This window comes from Fukomys damarensis, unplaced genomic scaffold (assembly GCF_012274545.1).
Source record: "Fukomys damarensis isolate Sample0158 unplaced genomic scaffold, DMR_v1.0_HiC HiC_scaffold_17, whole genome shotgun sequence".
In the NCBI taxonomy this organism is placed as follows: Eukaryota; Metazoa; Chordata; class Mammalia; order Rodentia; family Bathyergidae; genus Fukomys; species Fukomys damarensis.
The window spans coordinates 66,221,917-66,243,646 of record NW_022900929.1 but is presented as its reverse complement, the minus strand read 5'-3'; the positions used below and the strand labels follow the sequence as shown (position 1 = coordinate 66,243,646).

General features: G+C 37.1%; 1 protein-coding gene across 2 annotated transcripts in view; it reads left to right on the top strand.

Annotated features, from left to right (window-relative positions):
- Klhl28 (kelch like family member 28) overlaps positions 1 to 21,730 on the top strand; it is a 37,284-nt gene that overhangs the window by 3,479 nt on the left and 12,075 nt on the right. For both annotated transcript variants that reach the window (XM_010632620.3, XM_010632619.3), the window contains one exon: positions 11,193 to 12,091. In XM_010632620.3, the coding sequence (XP_010630922.1) occupies positions 11,193 to 12,091 (899 nt within the window). The remainder of the gene's footprint in view (positions 1 to 11,192; positions 12,092 to 21,730) is intronic.

Genomic DNA, 21,730 nt, shown 5'->3' with positions numbered 1-21,730 from the left:
TTTTTTTTTTTTTTTTTTTTGGTACTGGGGGTTGAGCTCAGGCCCTTGGGCTTGCAAGGCAGGTGGCAGAACCACTGAGCTAAATACCCAGCCCTATAAATCTAATTTTTATTGCATTTTGAGCACTAATTTTTTTTTTTTAATTTTCATTTATTTTTCTCCCCCTGTACTGGGAATTGAATTCAAGACCTTGCACTGCCAGGTAGTCGTGGTGCCACTGAGCTACATCCCTGGCCCTGAGCGCTTATTTTTACAAGTTCACAGGATGTCCCTACTGTTGCAACTGTTTTTTCAATGGATAGGTTAATTATGTAACTTGGAGCTTTTACTGCATGTAGTAACGCCTTTGGGGACTTGCTTTATTTTGTGATAGTTCTGGTTCCATGATATAATGATGCATGTTATGAGAGGCTTCCAATTTTGCTTCTCCAGATATAATAAAAATCAATCTCAGAGAAAAGGAAAATATACCAGTTTTTTCATAGCCTCATAGATAAAATTATATACTATCATTTGTTGAATTCTACTGTGATGAAAGTTAAACTGGGGGAAGAAAATTTAAGAATAGAACAGTTGCATTGAAATACTCTCCTCATTTTATATATCATGCTTCATACAGGGAACTTTGTTTTGATTGCTTTTAAGCAAGCATCCTCCTTTCTGTTCACCATTTATTTGCTCTGATTGTGACCTGTGAGTGTTTATATGGTGGCAGATAATTGTCTCCCAACTGATTTCAGCATCACTGCTTTGTAGCTTAGATGTCATTTAAGTAGAGAGAAAGTAAACTAACAGCTTGACCTTTATTATCTGGTTCCAGAACCTAAGGTTATGAAATTACTGGTATGAAGAGTTTGATTTTATTTTTATATCATGTAACATATTTTGGGTATTTCTACAAGAGTATAATTCAAAGTGAAGTATAGTGCTATTACTTTGCTAAGACTTTTCAGATACTGTTTATTCAAACCACAAAACTGTTATTATGGTAACAGAAATTAAGAACAGAAAAATGGCAGATATATGGAGGAGCCATTTGTTATTATACAAATAACAAAAGAGAGTTATTATTCCATGAATAGTCTTTATTTCATTTTAAGGGTCTGATGTATTCTTTTTAATCTGATCTGTATTGTGTGTGTGTGTGTGTGTGTGTGTGTGTGTGTGTGTATGTATGGGTGTTTTCTATCCTTTTCAAGTTTCTATTCTGCACATTTTTAGTTTCCTGCTTGAATTAAAATTTCAACAAAATTAAGAAATAATTAGTTTGTTTAATGTGCAGTATAACATAATATTTCAGAATTTTAGAAACAGCCATGGTTTGAGTCTTGCTTTGGGCTAAATTCTCAAATTTCTTTATAAGATAGGAAAAATAACAGTTCTTATCTCTTATTGTTGCTGCGTACATGAAGGGAATTTATACACATAAAAAGCTTAGAATGGTACCTAGTACATTATGGCAGTTGAACAAAGTTTTACAATTTGGGTCAGTAAATATTTTAAGCATCTCAACACTGATTAGCATTACAATTTCTTGAGTAATGTGTAGAGAACATTGTTCTAAGATAAAGATAACATTTTAGTTGCAGTAATGAGTCCTAGTCTTGTGATTTTTTACTAGGTAATTTAAATTCTTGAAATTTAAGATTCTTTATGTGTAAGTCTTCTTCACAGTTTAATTAGTGTGTTCTCCTTTTAAAAAAAAAGACTTTTACTGTGTAAAACTTCAAAACAGGTAAAAGTAGAACATGGTGAACTTCTGTGTGCACATCATCCAATTTTAACAGTTACCAATTCATGACATTATCTGTATCTCCAGCCCATCCCTCATCTTGTATTACTTTGAAGCAAATCTCTGATCCAATCATATTTCATATAGAAGAATTTTAGCATTATTTGTAAAATATTAAAGTCTTAAAGTCATAACTATAGTACCACTATTTAACAACAAAAGTAGCAGTGATTGGTTATTCAGTAATACAGTCATCATACAGATTTTCAGTTGCTTTCCAAAAAATGTGTACACATGTGTGGATTAGACTTTGTACTTAGTTGATGCATCTTTTACATTTACTCTAATTTGTATGTTTATTCTCTTTATTTCTTGCAGTTTGTTGAAGCATCTAGATTATTCCATAAAAATGTTCAGAGTTAGTATGTTTTAGGCAGTTGCATCTTTTAGATATTTTTTAACACACTTTTTCTGTTTCCTGTATTTTTTGTAAGTTAATGGTCGCATCTAGTGGGTTAACTGTAGTTTGATTTTGGTGTGGGTTGGCAGGATGCAAGAATATTCATAGAGACAGGCGTGATGGTGCACACCTGTAACCCCAGCACTTGGGAGGCTGAGGCAAGATGACCGCCACAAGTTCAAGGCCGCCTGAGCTACACAGTGAGTTCAAGGCCAGCCTGAACTACATAGTGAGACCCTGTCTCACAAAACCAAAATAAAAGATTATTCATAGTTGGTGTTCTGTCAAAAGGCCCTCGTTTTGCTGTCAAAGGTCTCTACTTAATATGAGGTTAATAGACCTTCAGAATCAGTGCCTTCCCTCTGTTAATTCATTAAGGATGCAGATTGGCAACATTCTATCATTCCTTATTTATTAACTGGAGTGCTTTTATAGAGAGTAAACCAGTGATACAGTTGCCTCAGGGAAAGTATGATAAATGCTTCTTCCCCTTTATTTACTGTTTCACTTAATGAATTGGTTCATTACCATCTTCCACAGGTGACTGATGGTTATTTTTTAATTCCTATTTTTAAACTATGGATTTAATGTATCTGATGTGTTTTAATAAATTGCAGTTATTATTATTGATCTTAAGTTTGTCCCATCTTTGACTAATGAAGGCGTGTTTATTTTGATTCCTTAGTTTGTTTTTTTTTTTAAATGACCCCAGTAGTCATGACAGCTTTTTTTTTTTTTGTAGCATGTAAAGAGTATATGCAAGATTACAAGATTACAAATTTATCTTGACATCTTCTCTCCCGCCCTGGGATCAGCATTTGTCCAAGTTCTAATCCCTTTGAGAGAAATGGTATTTAGGGACCACATCTAGGGGCTAGGAGTGCTTTTTAGTATTGCAGTGGTCACCATTTTCTAGGCTTTTTGATTATACAGAGCTAGGACATACAATTTATTTTTTCTATAAAATAATATACATACATGTATTTTTATACTGTATGTAAATTGTATATTAATATATGTAAATATATGCTAACCTATTGTCTCTACATATATATTTAATCTATATGTTTAATGCAAAATTAAGAGTATAAAATTTGCATTTAATCTCCATCTTTGTCTCCTTTCTTCCACACTGAGCTCGGATTATAGTAGTCTCAGATATACCAGAATTAGAACATCACATGATTACTCATTTGCTTTATAATGCGATGCATACCCAATAGTTTTGGAATACAAATAATACTTTTATTAAGAATGTGATTGTAAGGCTCTCCCAGCCTACCCGTCATCTTACTGGGAGTGAACCCTGGGCCTTTGCTTGTGGTGAAATCCTTCCATTTTTTTATTTTTAAGACACAGTATGCCTCATCCTCTTGGAGTACTGGTTTTAAAGGTGTGCACTACTGCGCCCACCTAAGACTTTTTTTTTAAAAAAAGGATATATCCTGACCCGGGAATTTAGCTCAGTGGTGTCCCACCTGCCTGGCAAGCACAAGGTCCTGAGTTTGATTCCCGTACTCCGCCCCTCTCCAAAAAAGATACACTAGAGATGGATAGTCAAATTACTGTTTTAAATGTATTTGGAATATTAAGATTAAGCCACTAACTAGGTACATATTTAATTCTTTTCATTTCCAAATTTCAATACTGTGTTTTAAGATTTAATTTACTTTAGGGCTAGAGACTTAGTGGTGCTGCTCCTGCCTGCACAAGGCCCTAGGTTCAATTCCCAGTACCCCCCCCAAAGATTTAATTTATTTTAGAATTCTGTGAAACACTTTCCAACTTTAAATCTAATCTATAGAAGGATTTACTATATTCAAGAATGTCTAGCTTCTACTCTCAACAGATGAATGGATAAAGAAAATGTGGTATTTATACACAGTGGAATACTTTTGAGCCATAAAGAAGGATAAACTTGGATCATTTGTAGGAAAATGGATGTACCTTGATATATATGTTATGTAGAGTAAATCAGACATACAACCTTAAATATCTCATAGTTTCTCTATTATGAGAAACCTAAAACATAAATAAAGAGTGGGGGAAAAAAAGATAATGGGAAATAGGGAGCTAGAGTTTTGGCGAAAGGGAAGGGGACCAAGAGATGAAGGGATGGAGGAGGAAGAGGAGGGGAAGGGGATAAAAAAGAATTAAGATGTGTTATGTACGTGTACCAGCTCCCCATGAGGAATGTGATCATTATGTGCTATAAGCACATAAAATAAAAATTTTTAAAAAGAATGTCTCTCCTTCAGCTAGTTCCTTCCCTCCTCTTATAATGTTTAAAAAGTTAATACTTTCTCACACACACACACATACACATACATGCATGTTTAAATGTATATATGCATATATACATGTATGTGTGTGTATTTGCAACCTTTGCTTTCTTAAATAACTATAATATACATATTTTTCCTTGCTCAGATTAGAAAGGTTATGGAAAAGTAGTACGCATAGAGATTCTTCATTCCTTTTCACTATTGCATAGTGCTTTACTATGCTAATTTGCCAGTTTTTCTACCATTGTTTTGTTGCTGGATATTAGGGTTGTTATGAGTTAGATGCTTCTTGTTCTGTCAAACATGAAAAACAAGATGCTTTATATAAAGTTTTATAAATAGACCTGCAAGTATTAGCCTTATACCTTTGTGTTTTTTTTTTTTTTTTTTTTTTTTTTAAAAAAGACACAGGGTCTCAGTGTAGTTTAAACTGGCCTTGAACTCACTATGTAGCTCAGGCTGGCCTCAAACTCCTGGTGATCCTCTTGCCTCAGCCTCCCAAGTACTGGGATTACAGACATCTGTCACAACACCCAGCAACCTGACACCCGGTTTGAATAAGAGTTTAAGAAGTTCTGTAGGGAAGGGTGGAGGGGGTAAAGGGAGGCCAGGGGAATGGGGAAAAAATAAGAACCAAGATACATCATATAGAGCAGGGGATTTAGCTCCCTGGTTCCACTGCCTGCCTTGCAAGTGCAAGGTCCGAGTTTGAACCCTGGTACCAAAAACAAAACAAAAAAAGATACATCATATAAAGGTACAAGATCTCAATGATGAATGTAACTGTATTGTATACCTAAAATATACCAATAAAGGAAATAAAGGAAGTTCTATATACCACATTCATGTTCACAAAAATTCTCAATGGCCGGGGATTTAGCTCAGTGGTTTGGTGGCCTGCCTTGCAAGCGCAAGGACCCAAGTTCGATCCCCGGTACCAAAAAAAAAAAAAAAAAAAAATCTCAATGTAGCTAATGGTATATTGTCAAGAGAGAACTGTTAACTCCATATAATTTCATCTTAAGTAAAATGAAGCAAATTTTTCATACGGTTAAAAGCCATTTGCATTATTAACCATCTGTTCATTTCTCTGGTCATTTTTCCCCTATAAGGCCAGGGAATTTTAGAAGTGTTTTATATTTTAATTATATACATTTTATATTTATTGGAAATAATTTTTCAGCATATATAGTTCTAAGTAAGATTTCATTCAGAATGTTTTTCATTTATACCTATAATCCATTTGGAATTTATCCTGGAGTATGTGGAAGGGATCTAACTTTATTTTCTTCTGTATGCTTAGTTATCATGACATATTTACTTAAAGGTTCCTCTACTCCTCACACTTTCTGAGATGCTGCCTTTATCATATAGCAAATATACATACATAAATGATCTATTTCTTTGATTTCTGTTCTTTTCCATTAACTTATTCTGTTTAATCCACCATAAATCTCACAGAGTTCACATACACAAGAAATAATTTGCCTAATGTCCTACAGCTATTAAGTAGCCAAAGCCTAAGTCTCTCTACTCTGAAATTTAGATGTGCACTCCTTGTTTTTCCTTCTTCTCTCTGTTATTTACCCTTCCTTCTGCAACTGTCCATGTAAAACTGACAAAGGTAGCATTCTGAAGATCTGAAATGTTGTCTTGAGTAACTTTTACTCAAAACCCAACCCAGTCACAGTTGTAATTCATTATTTTGAATGAATGACAATTATAACTGTCAGTAATACTTAAGCGTTTACACTAGAAATAGTTTAACTGGTTCCCAACTGTTAGCATGCATAACAACCCCCCTGCCCCCCCTCAGAAGAACAGAGTTTGTCCAGTCTTCTCCCACCCATGTGTCCTCTGATTCTTCAGATTTGTGTAGTGCTCAAGAATCTGTGTTTTTAGCAGGTCCCCAAGTGATGCTGAAGCTGTTGGGTACAAGGACCATATTTTGAGGCCCATTGTTTTAGAGCTCTGTACCTGAAAGAGTTAAAGTTCTATGAATTTCTAATTCGTATTTCTGGATAGCAGAAAAGGGGTCTTATCATTTATCAGAATGAAATAATGATGGGCCGGGGAGTTAGCTCAGTGGCTCTGGAGACTGCCTCACAAGCGCAAGGCCGAGTTCAATCCCCAGTACCGCACACACACACACACACACACACACACACACCAAAAAAAAAAAAAAACCCTACCAAATAAAAGAAGTAATGCAAGCCCAGTCAAATTCATTTTAAATTGCTTATTTTTACCTTGCCCTTTAAAGTTTTAATTTGGAATCTTTTTGATTGTGCCTTAAAAGTCTTAAATTTTATTGTTGATACATAAAACGGATGAACATTATGTCTTTTGCTTTCATTATGACGACGCATAAGCTTAGATGTTCTTTTGTAGTTAATCTTTAGCAGTGCCTTACATTGACTTATTTTTAAATTTTAAAAAGTTTTTTTATTATTTGGGAGGAAAATAAACTGATGCTTCAAATGAATAGACTACTTCACTCACTAGTTGCCGTGGTTAAGAAAATGTTGTAGCTGGTTGTGGTGGCGCACACCTGTGATCCCAGCACTCAGGAGGCTGAGGCAGGAGGATTGCCTGCGCTACAAATGAGTTCAGAGTCAGCCTGAACTATATAAATGAGGCTTTGTCTCAACAAAACCAAAAACAGAAAAAATGTTATAAGTAACTTTTATCCCTTGGTTTTTCACGCAGTCACCATCAGATCTCTTTTTCCACTCAGCATTCTCAGTTTCATTACTCGGAAGACAAGGTTTGAATTTCTTTTCTTCAGAAGGTGTTCTCATTCATTTAGATTCCCTTTAAAGGATAGTGACCAAAAAAATCGGTGCCCCAAGATGTAGCCTCACATTTGCAGAAAAACAAAAATGTCCTTGGTTTTCTGTGTATTATAGTTCCATTAATATAGCTTAATCCCACATAGTCTTTGTTTATTAAAGTAGCACTAAAATTAGAACCACTGAACCCTTTAAAAATAACCTACAGATGAGTCATTTTTTCATTTAGGCATGTAGTTGCTTTGGAATCTGCATTAGACACGTAGTTGCTTTGGAATATACTTTTATGCCTCTGAGATTTCCTCAGGTCTTTTTGGATCCTCATTTTATTATTCAGTGTTTTTCCTGGCTTTATGGCTTCACAGTATCTACTTTGAGTCTTTTAATCTTGGCCTTTCTAGCACACGCCTAGATACATTCCTGTGGTCCTCATTCCATTAAGTAGTTATGTTGGTGCTCAACCAGTTGCTAATTTAGCTAACTCAATTAGGTTGGTTTGTTTTTGTTTTTGTTTTTGTTTTTTAGTTTTATTCTCAAGAAAATCATGAAAGGCAAATTATAAGTTCTTTACTAACATGTAGTTAAATTCCAAGTCTATTTTCTTGATATACACACTCAACACATTGAAAAAAAAAAAGCAAGGTTAGTCTGTGACATGTCCTATTATTAGCTCATGTATACTGGGCTTAGGGAAATAGTCACCAGTTTTGTATCATTGAGAGTGATTCAGAGATTTCATTCGCATGCTCTTTTGACTAACTTGGAACACAGATGTTTAGTCTGAGAGCGATGTGAACTTAAAAAATCTATGTCTTCATTTTCAGTCCCTTCTCTTATTTTTTGTATTCATTTACCTTTCCCATTGCTGATTCTTCACTTTCCAGTCTGAATATAATTCTTGTTAAATTAGAAAAATGAGAGTCAAAAGGGGTATGTTTTGCAAAATAACATGTAACTATTATTGCATGTAAAAGAGTAGACTTTCAGGTAAAGTTAATTTTGACAAATTTTGAGAATGAACTGGAGAAAGGGAGATGAGGGGAGAGAAAGGCTATAGACACAAGATAGCATGTCGTAAGAAAACATTTGGGAGGTAGCTCATTTTACTTAAGCATGAAAAAATCAATACTTTTGATTAAGAAATGCACCATTCCATCTAAAAATATTTGACCCAGTTAGGACTAAAATTATCTTATATTTCTAATTGCCTTACATAATACTCTATACTTGAAACTTTTACACTTTATCCTGTTTAAATTACCTGATTTGATCCTCAAAAACTTTGTGAGATGTATGTGGTTTGGCCACTACTGTGATTTCCATTTTGCAAATACAGAAGATGAAGATGAGAGAAGGTAATGTTAACTAGATATAAATATAGGATTGCATTATTAACTGTCACCTATTTTCTATAACACCTTGCCTTGTTATAGATTTTTCACTTTTCGGTCTAGATACTAACTTTCTTCAAAAAATTGAAGCAAAAGGGAATTTATAAAGGTCAGCATGGTAGAAACAGAAACATATCCATGTCTAAATGTAACACCTCCTGATTGCTGGCTTCTCAGCAGTGTTCTATTTTAAGTAGGAAGTTGCTACTGGAAGACCAGGAAATTTCTTTAGACTTCTTCATTCCTTGATTGAAATGATCCTGAGGAGTTTTATGGTAGAGGTGTTAGGATTATTTGGAGAGATCAAATGTGGAGGTGGCAATATTAATGTAATTTGTTAACTGCCTTAAAATTCGCTGTGAGAAAAGTGTGAAACAATGGAAATTTTTGGTGACGATAAAGATTTCAGTGTTTGGATTTTCCCCATTTAAAAACCAGAAATGCTATATTCTCCCATTCCATCCACTATTTATATTCTTTTAACAGTGTTCAAAACCGGTTTTTTTGTTGTTTTGTTTTGTTGTGTTTTTGTTTTTGGTACTGGGCATCAAACTTGGGACCTTTTGCTTGTGAGGTAGGCGGAGGCACCACTGAGCTAAATCCTAGCCCTCAAAACCTTTTAAATAATTTGGTAATGCTTTTAAAGATAGGAATGAAACCGGGCAGAGGAGTTTAGCTCATTGGTGCTTCCATTGGCCTTGAAAGTACAAGGTCCCAAGTTTGATCCTTGGTAGCAAGATAACTTGTATTTGAGTTGTGAGAGAGGGAGGAAATAGGTCATGTTATATAGGTGCCTTCTGTTTTATTTATTTATTTGGTATGGGTGAACTCGGAACCTTATGCTTGTGAGGCAGGCGGCAGAACCACTGAGCTAAATCCCCGGCCTTGTTCTCTTTGTTTATTCTAAGCATTTGCTATGATTCATTTTGAAGTATGCATGTATTAATTTCTTATGACTGCTGTAACAGATTACCACAAACTCAGTTGCTTAAAACAGCAAAAATGTATTTCACAGTTCTAGAGGTCGAAAGTCTGAAATTAGTACACATTGGCAGACATCCTCTTCCACCTGGTGGCTGCCAGCATTCCTTGGTGTATGGCTGCAGTCCTCCAGTCTACTTCTGTAGTTACTCAACAGGGCTTTTCCCACTTTGCCTATGTCAGATCTCCCTCTTCCTGTAAGGCACATGCTGATTGCATATAGGGTCAGCCTGAGTAATCCAGCTTAACTTCCCCATCTGAAATCCTCAGTCACATCTGCCAAGTCCTTTTTTGCCATAGAAGTAACATTCATATATTCCAGAGGTGGTAATGGGAATGTCTTTTGGAGAGCCATTTGCTGCCTGCCACAGTACTGTCTCTCCAGTTTTTCTTTTTTATTATTTTATTCTTTTTCATCTTCTAGATGTATAAGTAGACTGAGTGTTTAATCTGAATTTATGATCAGGGGTTGAGTTGCTATGGAATAGATCAATGAGCCTTACGTATTGCCTTCACTGTAGAATATTGTATTCTGCTCTCAGTGATTTGTTGTTGTAGAATTAATTGACAGCACTGATGACTTTGTTAAATTATTGAAAGTTAAGGTAAAGGATTTGAGTTAACATGAAATTTGTTTCCAACCGAAGGCCCTGGTCTTATCAAATATTTGACAAACAAGGAATGAAACCTACTTTACTGATATCTCCATAACTTATATTTGAATTGTGAGAGAGGGAGGAAATAGGTCATATTATATAGGTGCCTTCTGTTTATTTATTTGGTATGGGGGAACTCCTTATCCTTGGGAGGCAGGCGGAGGAACCACTGAGCTAAATCCCAGCCCTGTTCTCTTTGTTTATTCTAAGCAATTGCTATTATCCATTTTCAAGTATTTTGTCAAATACTTGACAAACAACTAGCTAGAGGGGCCGGAGATTTAGCTCAGTGGTTCCGCAGCCTGCCTCTCAAGTACCAAGTCCTGAGTGCGATCCCCGGTACCAACAACAGCCACAACAAAAAACTAGCTACTGTTGTTTCAAAATGAATTTTGCTTTAGCAAGTTCCCCCTCCCCATATTTCCATTTTCAGTGATAGCTCAAACTTGAGTTTATTTTTAATTTTATTAGTACATGTTGGTAGTATATAGTGATTACATTCATCGCGGAGAGTTGCTACATGAATATAATACATCTTAATTCTTTTTAGGTCCGCTTCTCCGCTTCTACCTTCCCTCTACTTTTTGGTCCTCTTCTATTTATCAGACTTGAATTTAATTAAGGGAAATAGAAAGATTTGGCAGTTTTGATCCAGAAGTCCATTATGCAAAGAGCTTTATGACTTGGGGAGTGTATGTAACATTTTGGTCTCCTTCTCCTAATAGCTGTAGCAAAGGAGTTTAATTACATGATTGTTAAGTTCTTTCTAACTCTAAAAGTCTTTTTTTCTAGTACTGCTTAAAAAGCAAGAAATAGGCAAATAAACAAGAAATTTGAGTTATGTGGTACTATTATTATTTTGAAATAACTGTCCATGCTTTTTGTTTTTCTGTAGATGGACCACACATCCCCAACCTACATGCTTGCTAATTTAACCCACTTACATTCTGAGCAACTTCTTCAGGGCTTGAATCTTCTTCGTCAGCATCACGAACTCTGTGACATCATTCTTCGTGTAGGTGATGTTAAAATTCATGCTCACAAAGTGGTACTTGCCAGCATCAGCCCATATTTCAAAGCGATGTTCACTGGAAATCTCTCGGAAAAAGAGAACAGTGAGGTTGAATTTCAGTGCGTTGATGAGACTGCCCTCCAGGCCATTGTGGAGTATGCCTATACAGGGACTGTTTTTATTTCTCAGGACACAGTTGAATCTCTTCTTCCAGCAGCAAACCTACTCCAAATAAAGCTTGTCCTGAAAGAATGTTGTGCGTTTCTCGAAAGCCAGCTTGATCCTGGTAATTGCATTGGAATTTCTCGTTTTGCAGAGACATATGGTTGTCACGACCTTTATTTGGCAGCCACCAAATATATATGCCAGAATTTTGAAGCTGTTTGTCAGACCGAAGAGTTTTTTGAGCTTCCACATGCTGATTTGGATGAAATTGTTTCCAATGACTGTTTGAATGTAGCTACCGAAGAGACTGTTTTTTACGCATTGGAGTCTTGGATCAAGTATGATGTACAAGAACGCCAGAAATACTTAGCACGGCTCCTAAACAGTGTACGGTTACCATTGCTGAGTGTTAAGTTTCTCACAAGGCTGTACGAAGCAAATCATCTTATTCGTGATGATCATACTTGTAAACATCTTTTGAATGAGGCGCTAAAGTACCACTTTATGCCTGAACACAGACTCTCTCATCAGACAATCTTGGTAACACGACCTCGCTGTGCCCCCAAAGTACTTTGTGCAGTAGGAGGAAAATCTGGACTCTTTGCCTGTTTGGATAGGTAAATAGAAGGCTTTCTTAAAGGAATGATGCTAATGGATTTTGTGCTTTTAAATGTGCCCATTTTTTGTATTTTAAATATTTTTTTTACTTTATTTGCTTCTTTTTGTTTTTTTCTCTTCCTCCTAGAATATCTATGTAGTTGTTTTAATCACATTGTCATGCATTCCTTACAATACTCTCCGTTATTAACCCCTCTTTCATCCCCAAGCATGTACCTGTATCCATCCTAGTTACTAACTTTTTTTTTTTTCTCCTGAAACCATTTACATCTTTATTTGGGTCAGACCAGGTTGGAGGAGAGATTATTATTGTCAGATGTTATCAGAGGTACTAAAAAAAGAGCTAGCGACATACCTGTATAAAAGCAGATTGGGGACAGGACAGAGTTTGAGTACAAATAGTTAATTAGAATTGTCAAACAAATGAAGAAAAAATAGGATACTACTGTAAATCATGGATTTTATATGCTGTTTACTTTCTTCACTGTATTTTATTTAAAGCAATAGTAAAAGTTGCTTTTTTTTCTCCTAATAATTTAGAGCAAGAGCTGTCATTCTTTTTCTTTAAAGGGCAAAATAGTAGATTAAACACTGTGTGACCTACATAGTCTGTGTCAGAGCTATCCAACTCTGCCATTGTAGTGTGAGAACAGATATAGACAGTGGATAAAAAAATGACCATCAGAGTGTTTCAGTAAAACTTTACAAAAAGTAACTCTTGGGTTGAATTTAGCCTATGACCATAGATTGCCAAGCCATGATTTAGAGCATTAAGTGAATTTTAGATATTGAAAATACAGCTTAATATTTCTTTGCTTTTCCTTGGGTAGGATTGCTTCATGACTTTTGTGTTTGATATGTATTTAAATCTGTGGCTTACTTTCTAGTTATTTCCAAATATTTGTTAGATTGCTTTTTTTAATCTGATGGTAGTGAATTATTAATGTTTCATCAGTGGTAAGTTACACATTCTGAATCTTTAAAACAGTTTCACTATACATTTTAATTCTAGTCTAAAACTAGTATTGTTGAGATTGGGCTACAGGTAGAGCATTAATTATGGTAGTTTACACAAATTAATTATTTAATGCTTACAGGCATGGATTATTGGGATGAAGTAAATGACTAATATAACAAAAAATTCCGAATATGCATGTATATTGGGAAAAGTCTGCTTGGTTGTTGGTTTCTCAAATATTGAAAATAATGAATATGTGTTGTTGAGGCATAGAAGTTGTTCATAGCTTTAGACCTAGTTGTTAATCTTTTGTATTTGAATCTATCATAATTAAATTAAATATTAAAATATCATTTGCACAGAGCTTTTTATCTCAGGATTATTTATAACTATGGAAAATTGGAACAAAAATGAATCATCATTCATTTTAATGCTGCAAAAAATTTTTAAATACCTGTGCATCAAATGCTACTAGAGAATGGAGCTTCAGAAATGTTATAACTTAGTAAAAGAGAAAAGTATTTATATAGGTAATTATAATACAAAGTGTTGATGTAAAGATAAAGGTAATTTGGGCCCGGGATTTAGTTAAGTGGTTCTGCCGCCTGCCTTGCAAATGCAAGGACCTGAGTTTGATCCCCGGTACCTAAATAAATAAATAATGATAACTCTGTGCATTATTAAGGAGAGGCACTTATGCCATCTGGAGGATTTGTAGAGGAGTTTATAGAGAAGCTAATGCCCTGAAAGTGTTAGTGTTGAAAGCTAAGAGCCAAGTGAGGGTCTTAGGAAAATGTGCAAATGGATTATGTAGAGAGTTAAAAGCTACTTGGTACTGGAAAGTGTAACATTCTAACAAAGTCAAGCAATAGTTAATATGGACCAAGTCAAAGAAGTTACTGTATGCTGTGATGAAAAGAAGAGTAATTTTTATGTGTATTGCAAAGCATTTTAAAGAAGGCATATAAAGATTGAGGGAATAGGATTAGCATCAGAGATTACATAAGTGGCTACTTTAGAAGTACAGACAAGATATTTTTAGATCCTGGGGTAGAGTATAAATAGAAAAAATAAAGACTAGGACATTAAGACGTTTTAGAGAGTAAATGGACAGGAATTGGTATTTGGTTGGATATAGGGGGAGATAGTGAAGAAGAAATCAAAGATGAATGAGGTTTCTTGATTACATGATGGTTGAATGGTTATATATCAAGAGAACAGAGGAGGAAGAGGAGGAGGAACCACCTTTGAGGAAAAAAGTAATGTATACAGCTTTAGACATACTAAAGTATATTAAGTATCCAAGTAGCTAGGTATAGTGGTACATACTGAGTATCCCAGCTACTTGGGAGGATGCTACAGGATGATTATGAGTTTGAAGCTAGCCTGGGCAACTTAGTGAGACCCTGTCTGAAAAGAAAAAGGGCTAGGGAAAGGCACTGGATTCAATCCCCAGTTAAACAACAACAACAAAAAAAAATCGAAGTAAAGAGTAGGCTACTACCAACTGGATATTTGTACACAGCTCAGAGAAGTGACCAGGGCCAGAATCGAAGTCATTAACATATAGTATAAATTAAAACTGTAATATCTCTGATGGTCTTTTTGACTGGCTTAAGTGTCCCTCCTTTCTGCCCACTAAGAACATATATAGAAAGGAAAATGTATATTGAGACCCTGCCTCAAAAAGGGGTGGCTGGGGATGTATATAGCTCAGTGGTGCCTCACCTGCCTTGCAAGCGCAAGGTCCTGAGTTCAATCCCTGGTACTGAAAAAACAAACAAACAAAAAAACTAATTAAAGCCAAGGAAACAAAGCAAACAGAAAAAGACATTTAAAGATTAATATCCTTTAAAAAAAAAGGTGTGTGTTTATAAAAGAAGAGAAAAAAGGATTGATGAATGAAAATCTGGCAGACATTAACATTCAAAATCAGATCACTAAGAACAGTCTTAGAGGTAGGAGAACTAGGGCCAAAGTGTCATGAAAACCAAGGAATTTGAGTATTGTTTATAATTTACCTAGTCTGTGGTATTATTATTATTGAATCAGAAAACAATAAAACAGAAAAATTCGTACTGAAAAGTGAGGCTGTTATACCTGAAAATATGAAAGTAGCTTTGGAAGTGGATAATGGGTAGATGGTGAAAGAATTTGGAGGAGCAGGCTAGAAAAATGTCTAGAGTGATATGAGTAGAGTATTTAAGAATGATTCTGGTGAGGGCTCAGAGGAGAGCCATAAGCAAAATGAGTCTTGGAGTTAATCTGCATGGTTGTGTGGCCAGAATGTTGATGGAAGTATCAACAATAAAGGCCATTGGAATTGGAAGTTGGAGTAAAGGCTATCCTGTTACACAACTGCAAAGAACATGGCAGAATTGTATCCATGTCCTCAGACCTATGGATTACAGAACATAAGAATAATGAATTAGGATATCTGGTAGAAGAATTTCTAAGAAGCAAAGCATTTCAGCAGTTTAAATGCTTTCTCTGTGGCTACTTTAACATCCATACAGTGAAATAGGAGGGGAGGTTGGGAGGGTGTAGCTCAGTGGTAAAGGGCATGTTTAGCATGAACAAGGCCTTAGGTTCAATCCCCATCACCACCAAAAATAAATAAATAAATAAATAAATAAATAAATAAATAAATAAATAAATAAATAAATAGGGAAAGAAATGATTTAAAAACAAAATTTACAGTTAAATGAGAAGCGAATGGAACGATTAGGAAAACTCATACCCTGGCCATGTAAAGAACCCCATCACCCAAAAATAAATAAATAAATAAATAAATAAATAAATAAATAAATAAATAAATAAATAAATAGGGAAAGAAATGATTTAAAAACAAAATTTACAGTTAAATGAGAAGCGAATGGAACGATTAGGAAAACTCATACCCTGGCCATGTAAAGAATTGAAAAGTTACTTTTCTAAACAAAAAGCTGTGCCCAAGTGATTGCCATGGGCTGAAGACATTAGCTTGGATAGAAGGGATCTCATTTCACTGTTCATCAAAATAATTAGAGAAAGACCCAGAAGACATTTCAGAGATCTTTGAAGCTGCCCCTTCCATCCCAGACCCAGCCAGAGCTCTAGGAGGGCAGAGGCAGAGTGCCTTATAGGGACAAGCTCCAGGCATCCTCCACAGGATGGCTGCTGGGTCTCCCTGCATTCCAACACAGAACTTCTTGACTACATTTTCTGTGGTTTAAGCAGGCTCAATTACATTTTGATCCACTGCTGCAGCAGGTGCAAATGGGTAAACCTTGGCAGTGTTCACATTGGAGCTAATTCTGCAAGATAGAGAATGCAAATCTCTGAAGTCATGACCTCTGAGAAAGTGGTTGACAGCTTGGGGGCACTGACAGAGATTTGTGGTAGGGGCAGAGCCACTGTGGACAGCACTTTCCAGGACAATGCTGAGCAGAAATGTTGGGTCAGTGGTGGAGCTACTGTAGAGAGTCCCAGTGCAGTGCCCGACAGAGGTATGGGAATGGGGCCCCCCAGAGTGTCAACACTGGGGTAATGCCTACTAGAGACACGTGAATGGGAATACTACTAAGACTTCAAAGACTTGGGAGCAACTAGCATACAACCAGCCTGGGAAAGTTATAGGCGCAAGACTTGAACTATGAGAGGTACCAGGTATACTGAACCTAGCAAAGCCATGGAATCAGGGCTTTCTGAGGCCATGGGATACCAACTCCTGCACCACTGTGCCCAGAAGGCAGGACATGGAGTCAAAGGAGATAATTCTGCATCAGTATAACTTAACTATTGTTTTCCTTTGTTGGGTTTTGTGCTTACTTGGGCCAGGTTACCACTTTCTTTAATTTGCAATGCAAATTCCTATCACCATTGTATTTTGGAAACATGGAACTTGTTTTGAGGTCATGACTCAGGTCCAGGGAATTGTTCTTTCAGGCTTACCTATATATGATTTTGGTGAGTAAAGATTCTTAGAACTATTGCATATATTTTACACCATAAGAGAACCATGAATATTGGGGGCCAAGAGCAAAATGCTTTTGTTTGAATGTAAACTCCTGAAATTCATGTGTTGGAACCAATCTTTAATTCAACAGTGTTTAGTGGTAGGACCTTTAAGAAGCGATTGGGTCACAGAATCACTATCCATATAAATAGATTAAGGCCATCATTTGAGGAATGGGTTAGTGGAGATTGGGGTTGGTCTCCTTTCCAATTTTGTGTGCTCTCTCATTATGTGATATTTTTACCATACTATGATACAGCAAAAAGGCCTCACCAGATGCAGACCCTTACTTTTTGACTTCCCAGCCTCAGCAACTGAGCCAAATAAACTTCTGTTGTTTGTAATTCTCAGTCTGGTGGTTTTCTGTTATTACAACAGAAGATAGACTAAGACATTGTTTTTGTCCTTTGTTTTTTTTTTTTGTTTTGTTTTGTTTTTGTACCAGGGATTGAACTCGGAACTTTGCACTTGCAAGGCAGGCAGTGGAATCACTAAGCTAAATCCCCAGCCTTGTCATTTAGGGTTTTGATCCATTGGTCCTATAATGAGTTAATAAAACTGTTTATTCACCACCACGTATCTTAATCTTTCATGCTTACCCAGCTTAGATTCCATAAACATTGCTGTTTAAAAGTACCTCCTTGGTTTCATTGCCCTTGTGTTCCTTCATCGTACTTGTAAGGTCAGAGAGAGGCACGATTGAGACCACAGAGGAGGCAGGTAAAATTCAAGCAACATGCAAAGAGTTTATTGCCAACTGGGTGCAGGTGGGCCAACGGCAGAAAGGCCGTTGGCACTGAGAGGAGGGTGCATGGTTGATATGGGGGAGTTTAGGTAGAGGAGGGGCCAGTGGTTGAGAGGGTAGAAAATTTGAGAGTCCTGTGAGTGATGGACCTGGGCTGGCTGATACACAGGGTGGTGGTAGGAACAGCAGGGCAGATTCTGACTCCCTGTTATCTCTATGCTCCTGTGGATTTGGGTAGTGGGTCTGTTTGTGTGGGAGGGTCTGACTTGGGGGCCTGTCAATACTCATCTAGTTAAAATCATGTCCAGTGCCATAGCTGCACCTGAGCACTGGAAGATGGCAAGAGAAATACACATGTCCACCTTACCTCATCTCACTTGGTGCCCCCACACTCTGCAACAGCCACTAAAATTTCCCCAGTTTATTTTACTTCTTAGAATTGTCTCTTACTACCTATTCTCTCTTAAGAGCATTCCAAACCCTTTTCCAACCCTTAGCGGACTGCTTTATCCCTTATTCTACTGAAAAGGTAAAAGCAACCAAAGAACTGCTACACCACATCTTTCCATCACCAAATCTGTTATTTCCATCTAAACCAACTTTTCCACTTCTTCACGTATTCACTAGAGGCCAGGGATTTAGCTCAGTGGTTCCGCTGCCTGCCTCACAAGTGCAAAGTCCTGAGTTCGATCCCTGGTACCAAACAAAACTAAATACATATTCACTAGATTCCATTCCTTCTTTACACAAAGATTTTGCTCTTCTGATGATCCCATCTTTTTCTTGTATCATCATCATCTCCTGAAGTGCTGGCTGCACCATTGCCATCAGTATACACACATCTATTGGGTTAAGCTCCCAGATTAATCTTCTGTGCTCCTCGTGGTCTTTTTTTTTTTTTTTTTTTTATACCAGGAATCAAATTCGCGTCTGTGCGCACTGAGCCAAATCCCTGGCCCTCATGGTCTTTCTGTGCTTCACTGCATAAGTGCCTCCTTAGTTTTTGTTCTTTTTAGTAAAAACCATTGGAAATTTGTCTATACCACTGTTTTCATTTCTTGTTCTTTTCCACTCAAGGTTTATTTCTGTCACTTCAATGGTACATCTCTTATTAAAACCAAATTGGTCCCTGATAATGTCATTCTCATTGCTACAAATTCACATTTTAAAAACAAGTGGTATGACAAAACTGACTATAAAAAGACACAACAACCATTGAATTAATCCGTGTACTTTGGTCATGCTGAATAAGAATACACATATTTTGTGCTAATGTATTGAGTGTGGGGGCATAGATTAATTTTCCAATTTTGGAAGATAATGAAAGCATATGCACGAAGTATATATGAGTGTAATGAGATATGCACAAAGAACTGCTATGGTTTGGATGTAGTTTAACCCACAAGGGTGCACGTGTTGGTCTTTGGTATGGTGTCTTTTAGGTAGTGGGACCTTTAAGAGGTGGGGCTTGGTAGAAAGTCTGTAGGTCAGTTAGGGAGGACTTGCTTTTACAAGGAATTGTGGGTGTTCATATGGTGTCCTTGAGTCCTCCTGGCTATAAAGGGGTTATAAAAATAGTATACTTGGCCCCACACAGCTGTCTGGCTTCCTGTTATGAGAGGTGATCTCTTTCTTTCACATGTGCTACTGCCATTGTGACAAGATCTGCCATGAGGTCCTCACCAGAGCCAAGTCAGTGCTGACACTTTGCCCTTAAATCTGTAGAACTGCGAGCTAAATACAAGCATTGTTTTTTATAAGGTTAGCCTGCTTCAGGTAGTTTGTTACAGTAACATAAAATATACTAGAACAGAAAATTGATACCAGGAGTAGAGATACTACCTAATGATTAATAACTTGGATATATGGAAATGGCTTTTGAATTTGGTAACAGGCAGAGGTTCATTTTGAGTAGGCTAGAAAATTCCTAGAATGCTATAAATGAAGAATTATGGGCAATTCTAGAGAAGTTTAGGACTAGGGAACTAATCTCAGATGGAAATGAGGAATTTTGGAGGGGTCCAATGCTGAGGATTGCTAGGCAGGTACTCTACCAGTGAGCTCCAACCCCAGCTCTTATTTATTTATTTGATTTTGAGACAAGTTCTTACTAAGCTGACACTGGCAGTCCTCCTTCAGCCTCCCAAAGCAGCTGAGATTACAGACATGTGCCTTCATGCCTGGCTGAAATGAGGATTTTTTGGGGGAGGGGGTTGAAAGGCCTGTTTTGCCATGGCAAAGAACTTGATTAGAACTCTAAGAGAAAATTTCAAGGGGATAATATAGGACATTTGGCAGAAACTTTGAATAGTGAAGTATTCCAGCATTGGTATTACCCACTTTTAGATTTACATTGAGACTTGGGAGCAAGGGGAAGCAGAGAAGAAAGATTTGAAATTTTGCATCCTGGCCAAGGAAGGAGCAGTGAAAAAGCCTGTAAGGGTGTGGCCATGAAGCCACTTGCTAAAGAATAAAAGGAAACCAGTCGCTTTGCATGGAGAACATTGGAAAAAGTTCTCAAGGGATTCCAGAACAGAACTGTTTCAGAAAAGAGCCCTTGTGTATGCTCCATGAGCTTGCTGCCCAGGGATCCCGTGGGATTTATTTCCCTGCCTTTAACCAAGGAAGCTGCTTGTGTGGTTCAGGCAGTCCACAGCTCATGCCCCAAATCTTGATGTTGATGTCATGCTGAGTTTCCAGGTATATGGCATACAAGAGTTATTGGATCATGGCAGCTTCTGCCAAAATTTCAAAGGAAAGCCTGGAAGACAAGGGAGAAGTTTGCCACAGTCACAGCCCCTGTAAAGAACCCTGCTGGGGCAATGCTTAGAGCCGTAAGAATTACGATGACCAATTAGATACAGTTAGGGAGAACTGCAGTCAGTGTGCATACCAGTAGCCTACAATCAGCACAGTCACAGGAATGGGGCTGCCAGAGGTCTTGGGGCCCACCCCTCACTGTGGTGTGCACAAGATTGCTGGACTTGGAACTTTAGTCTTTAATGTCTTCCTTACTGGGTTCCAACCTTGCTTTGGGTGGGTTGCCCCTTTCTTTTTGCCTATTTATTCCATTTAGAGATAGGCTGTTTATTCTGTCCCTGTCCTGCTATTGTACATTGGAAGAATGTATCTTGTTTGTTTGTTTTTAAAACGAGGGCTTATAGCTTATAGCTGGATGGTTTGCCTGGAGTCTTAGATGAGATTTTGAATTTACGCTTGAATGAATTAAGATCTTTGGGACTACTGGGGATGGAATGATTGTATTTTGCATTTCTGAGAAGGAGCCAGAAGTAGAACTGTACGATTTGTGCCAGGGATTTGGCTCAGTGGTTCTGCCACCTGCCTCCCAAGCGCAAGGGCCTGAGTTCGATCCCCAGTACCAAAACAACAACAAAAAGAACTGTATGATTTTTGTGCCTCCAGGGGTTCATTTATAGAAATTTATTTCCCATTGTGAGGTAATTGGGTAGAACTTAAACTGAGTATAGTACAGAGAGGTGGAATCTTTGGGAGGTGGTTAGGGTTAAAGTCATTGGGGTGGAGTCCCTATGGGTGAATATGGGGCCTTTGTATTAAGAGCGGGAGAGACCAGAGTATACACATGCTCCTTGTCTCTCACTGTGCTCCCCTGAACTGCCACCAAGATGCCATCAAAACATTCAGCCCTGTGTGTGACCTGAGACTAAAAGCTACATCAGCCAAAATTACCCTCTTTTCTTTCTAATTTAGCCAGTCTGTCGTATTGTGTTATTAGCAACTGCAAACAGGCCAAGAGAGGGACCCATCAACCATCCTAGGAGACTCTTAACGGTACCTTCAAAGTCCCCATTTCTCCCTCCTTGATGGTCTTTCCCTCCTTCCAGAGTAACCACTATCCTCAATTTTCTATGTATTATTATTTTGCTTTTCATTATAATTTTGACATGTAGAATATATAT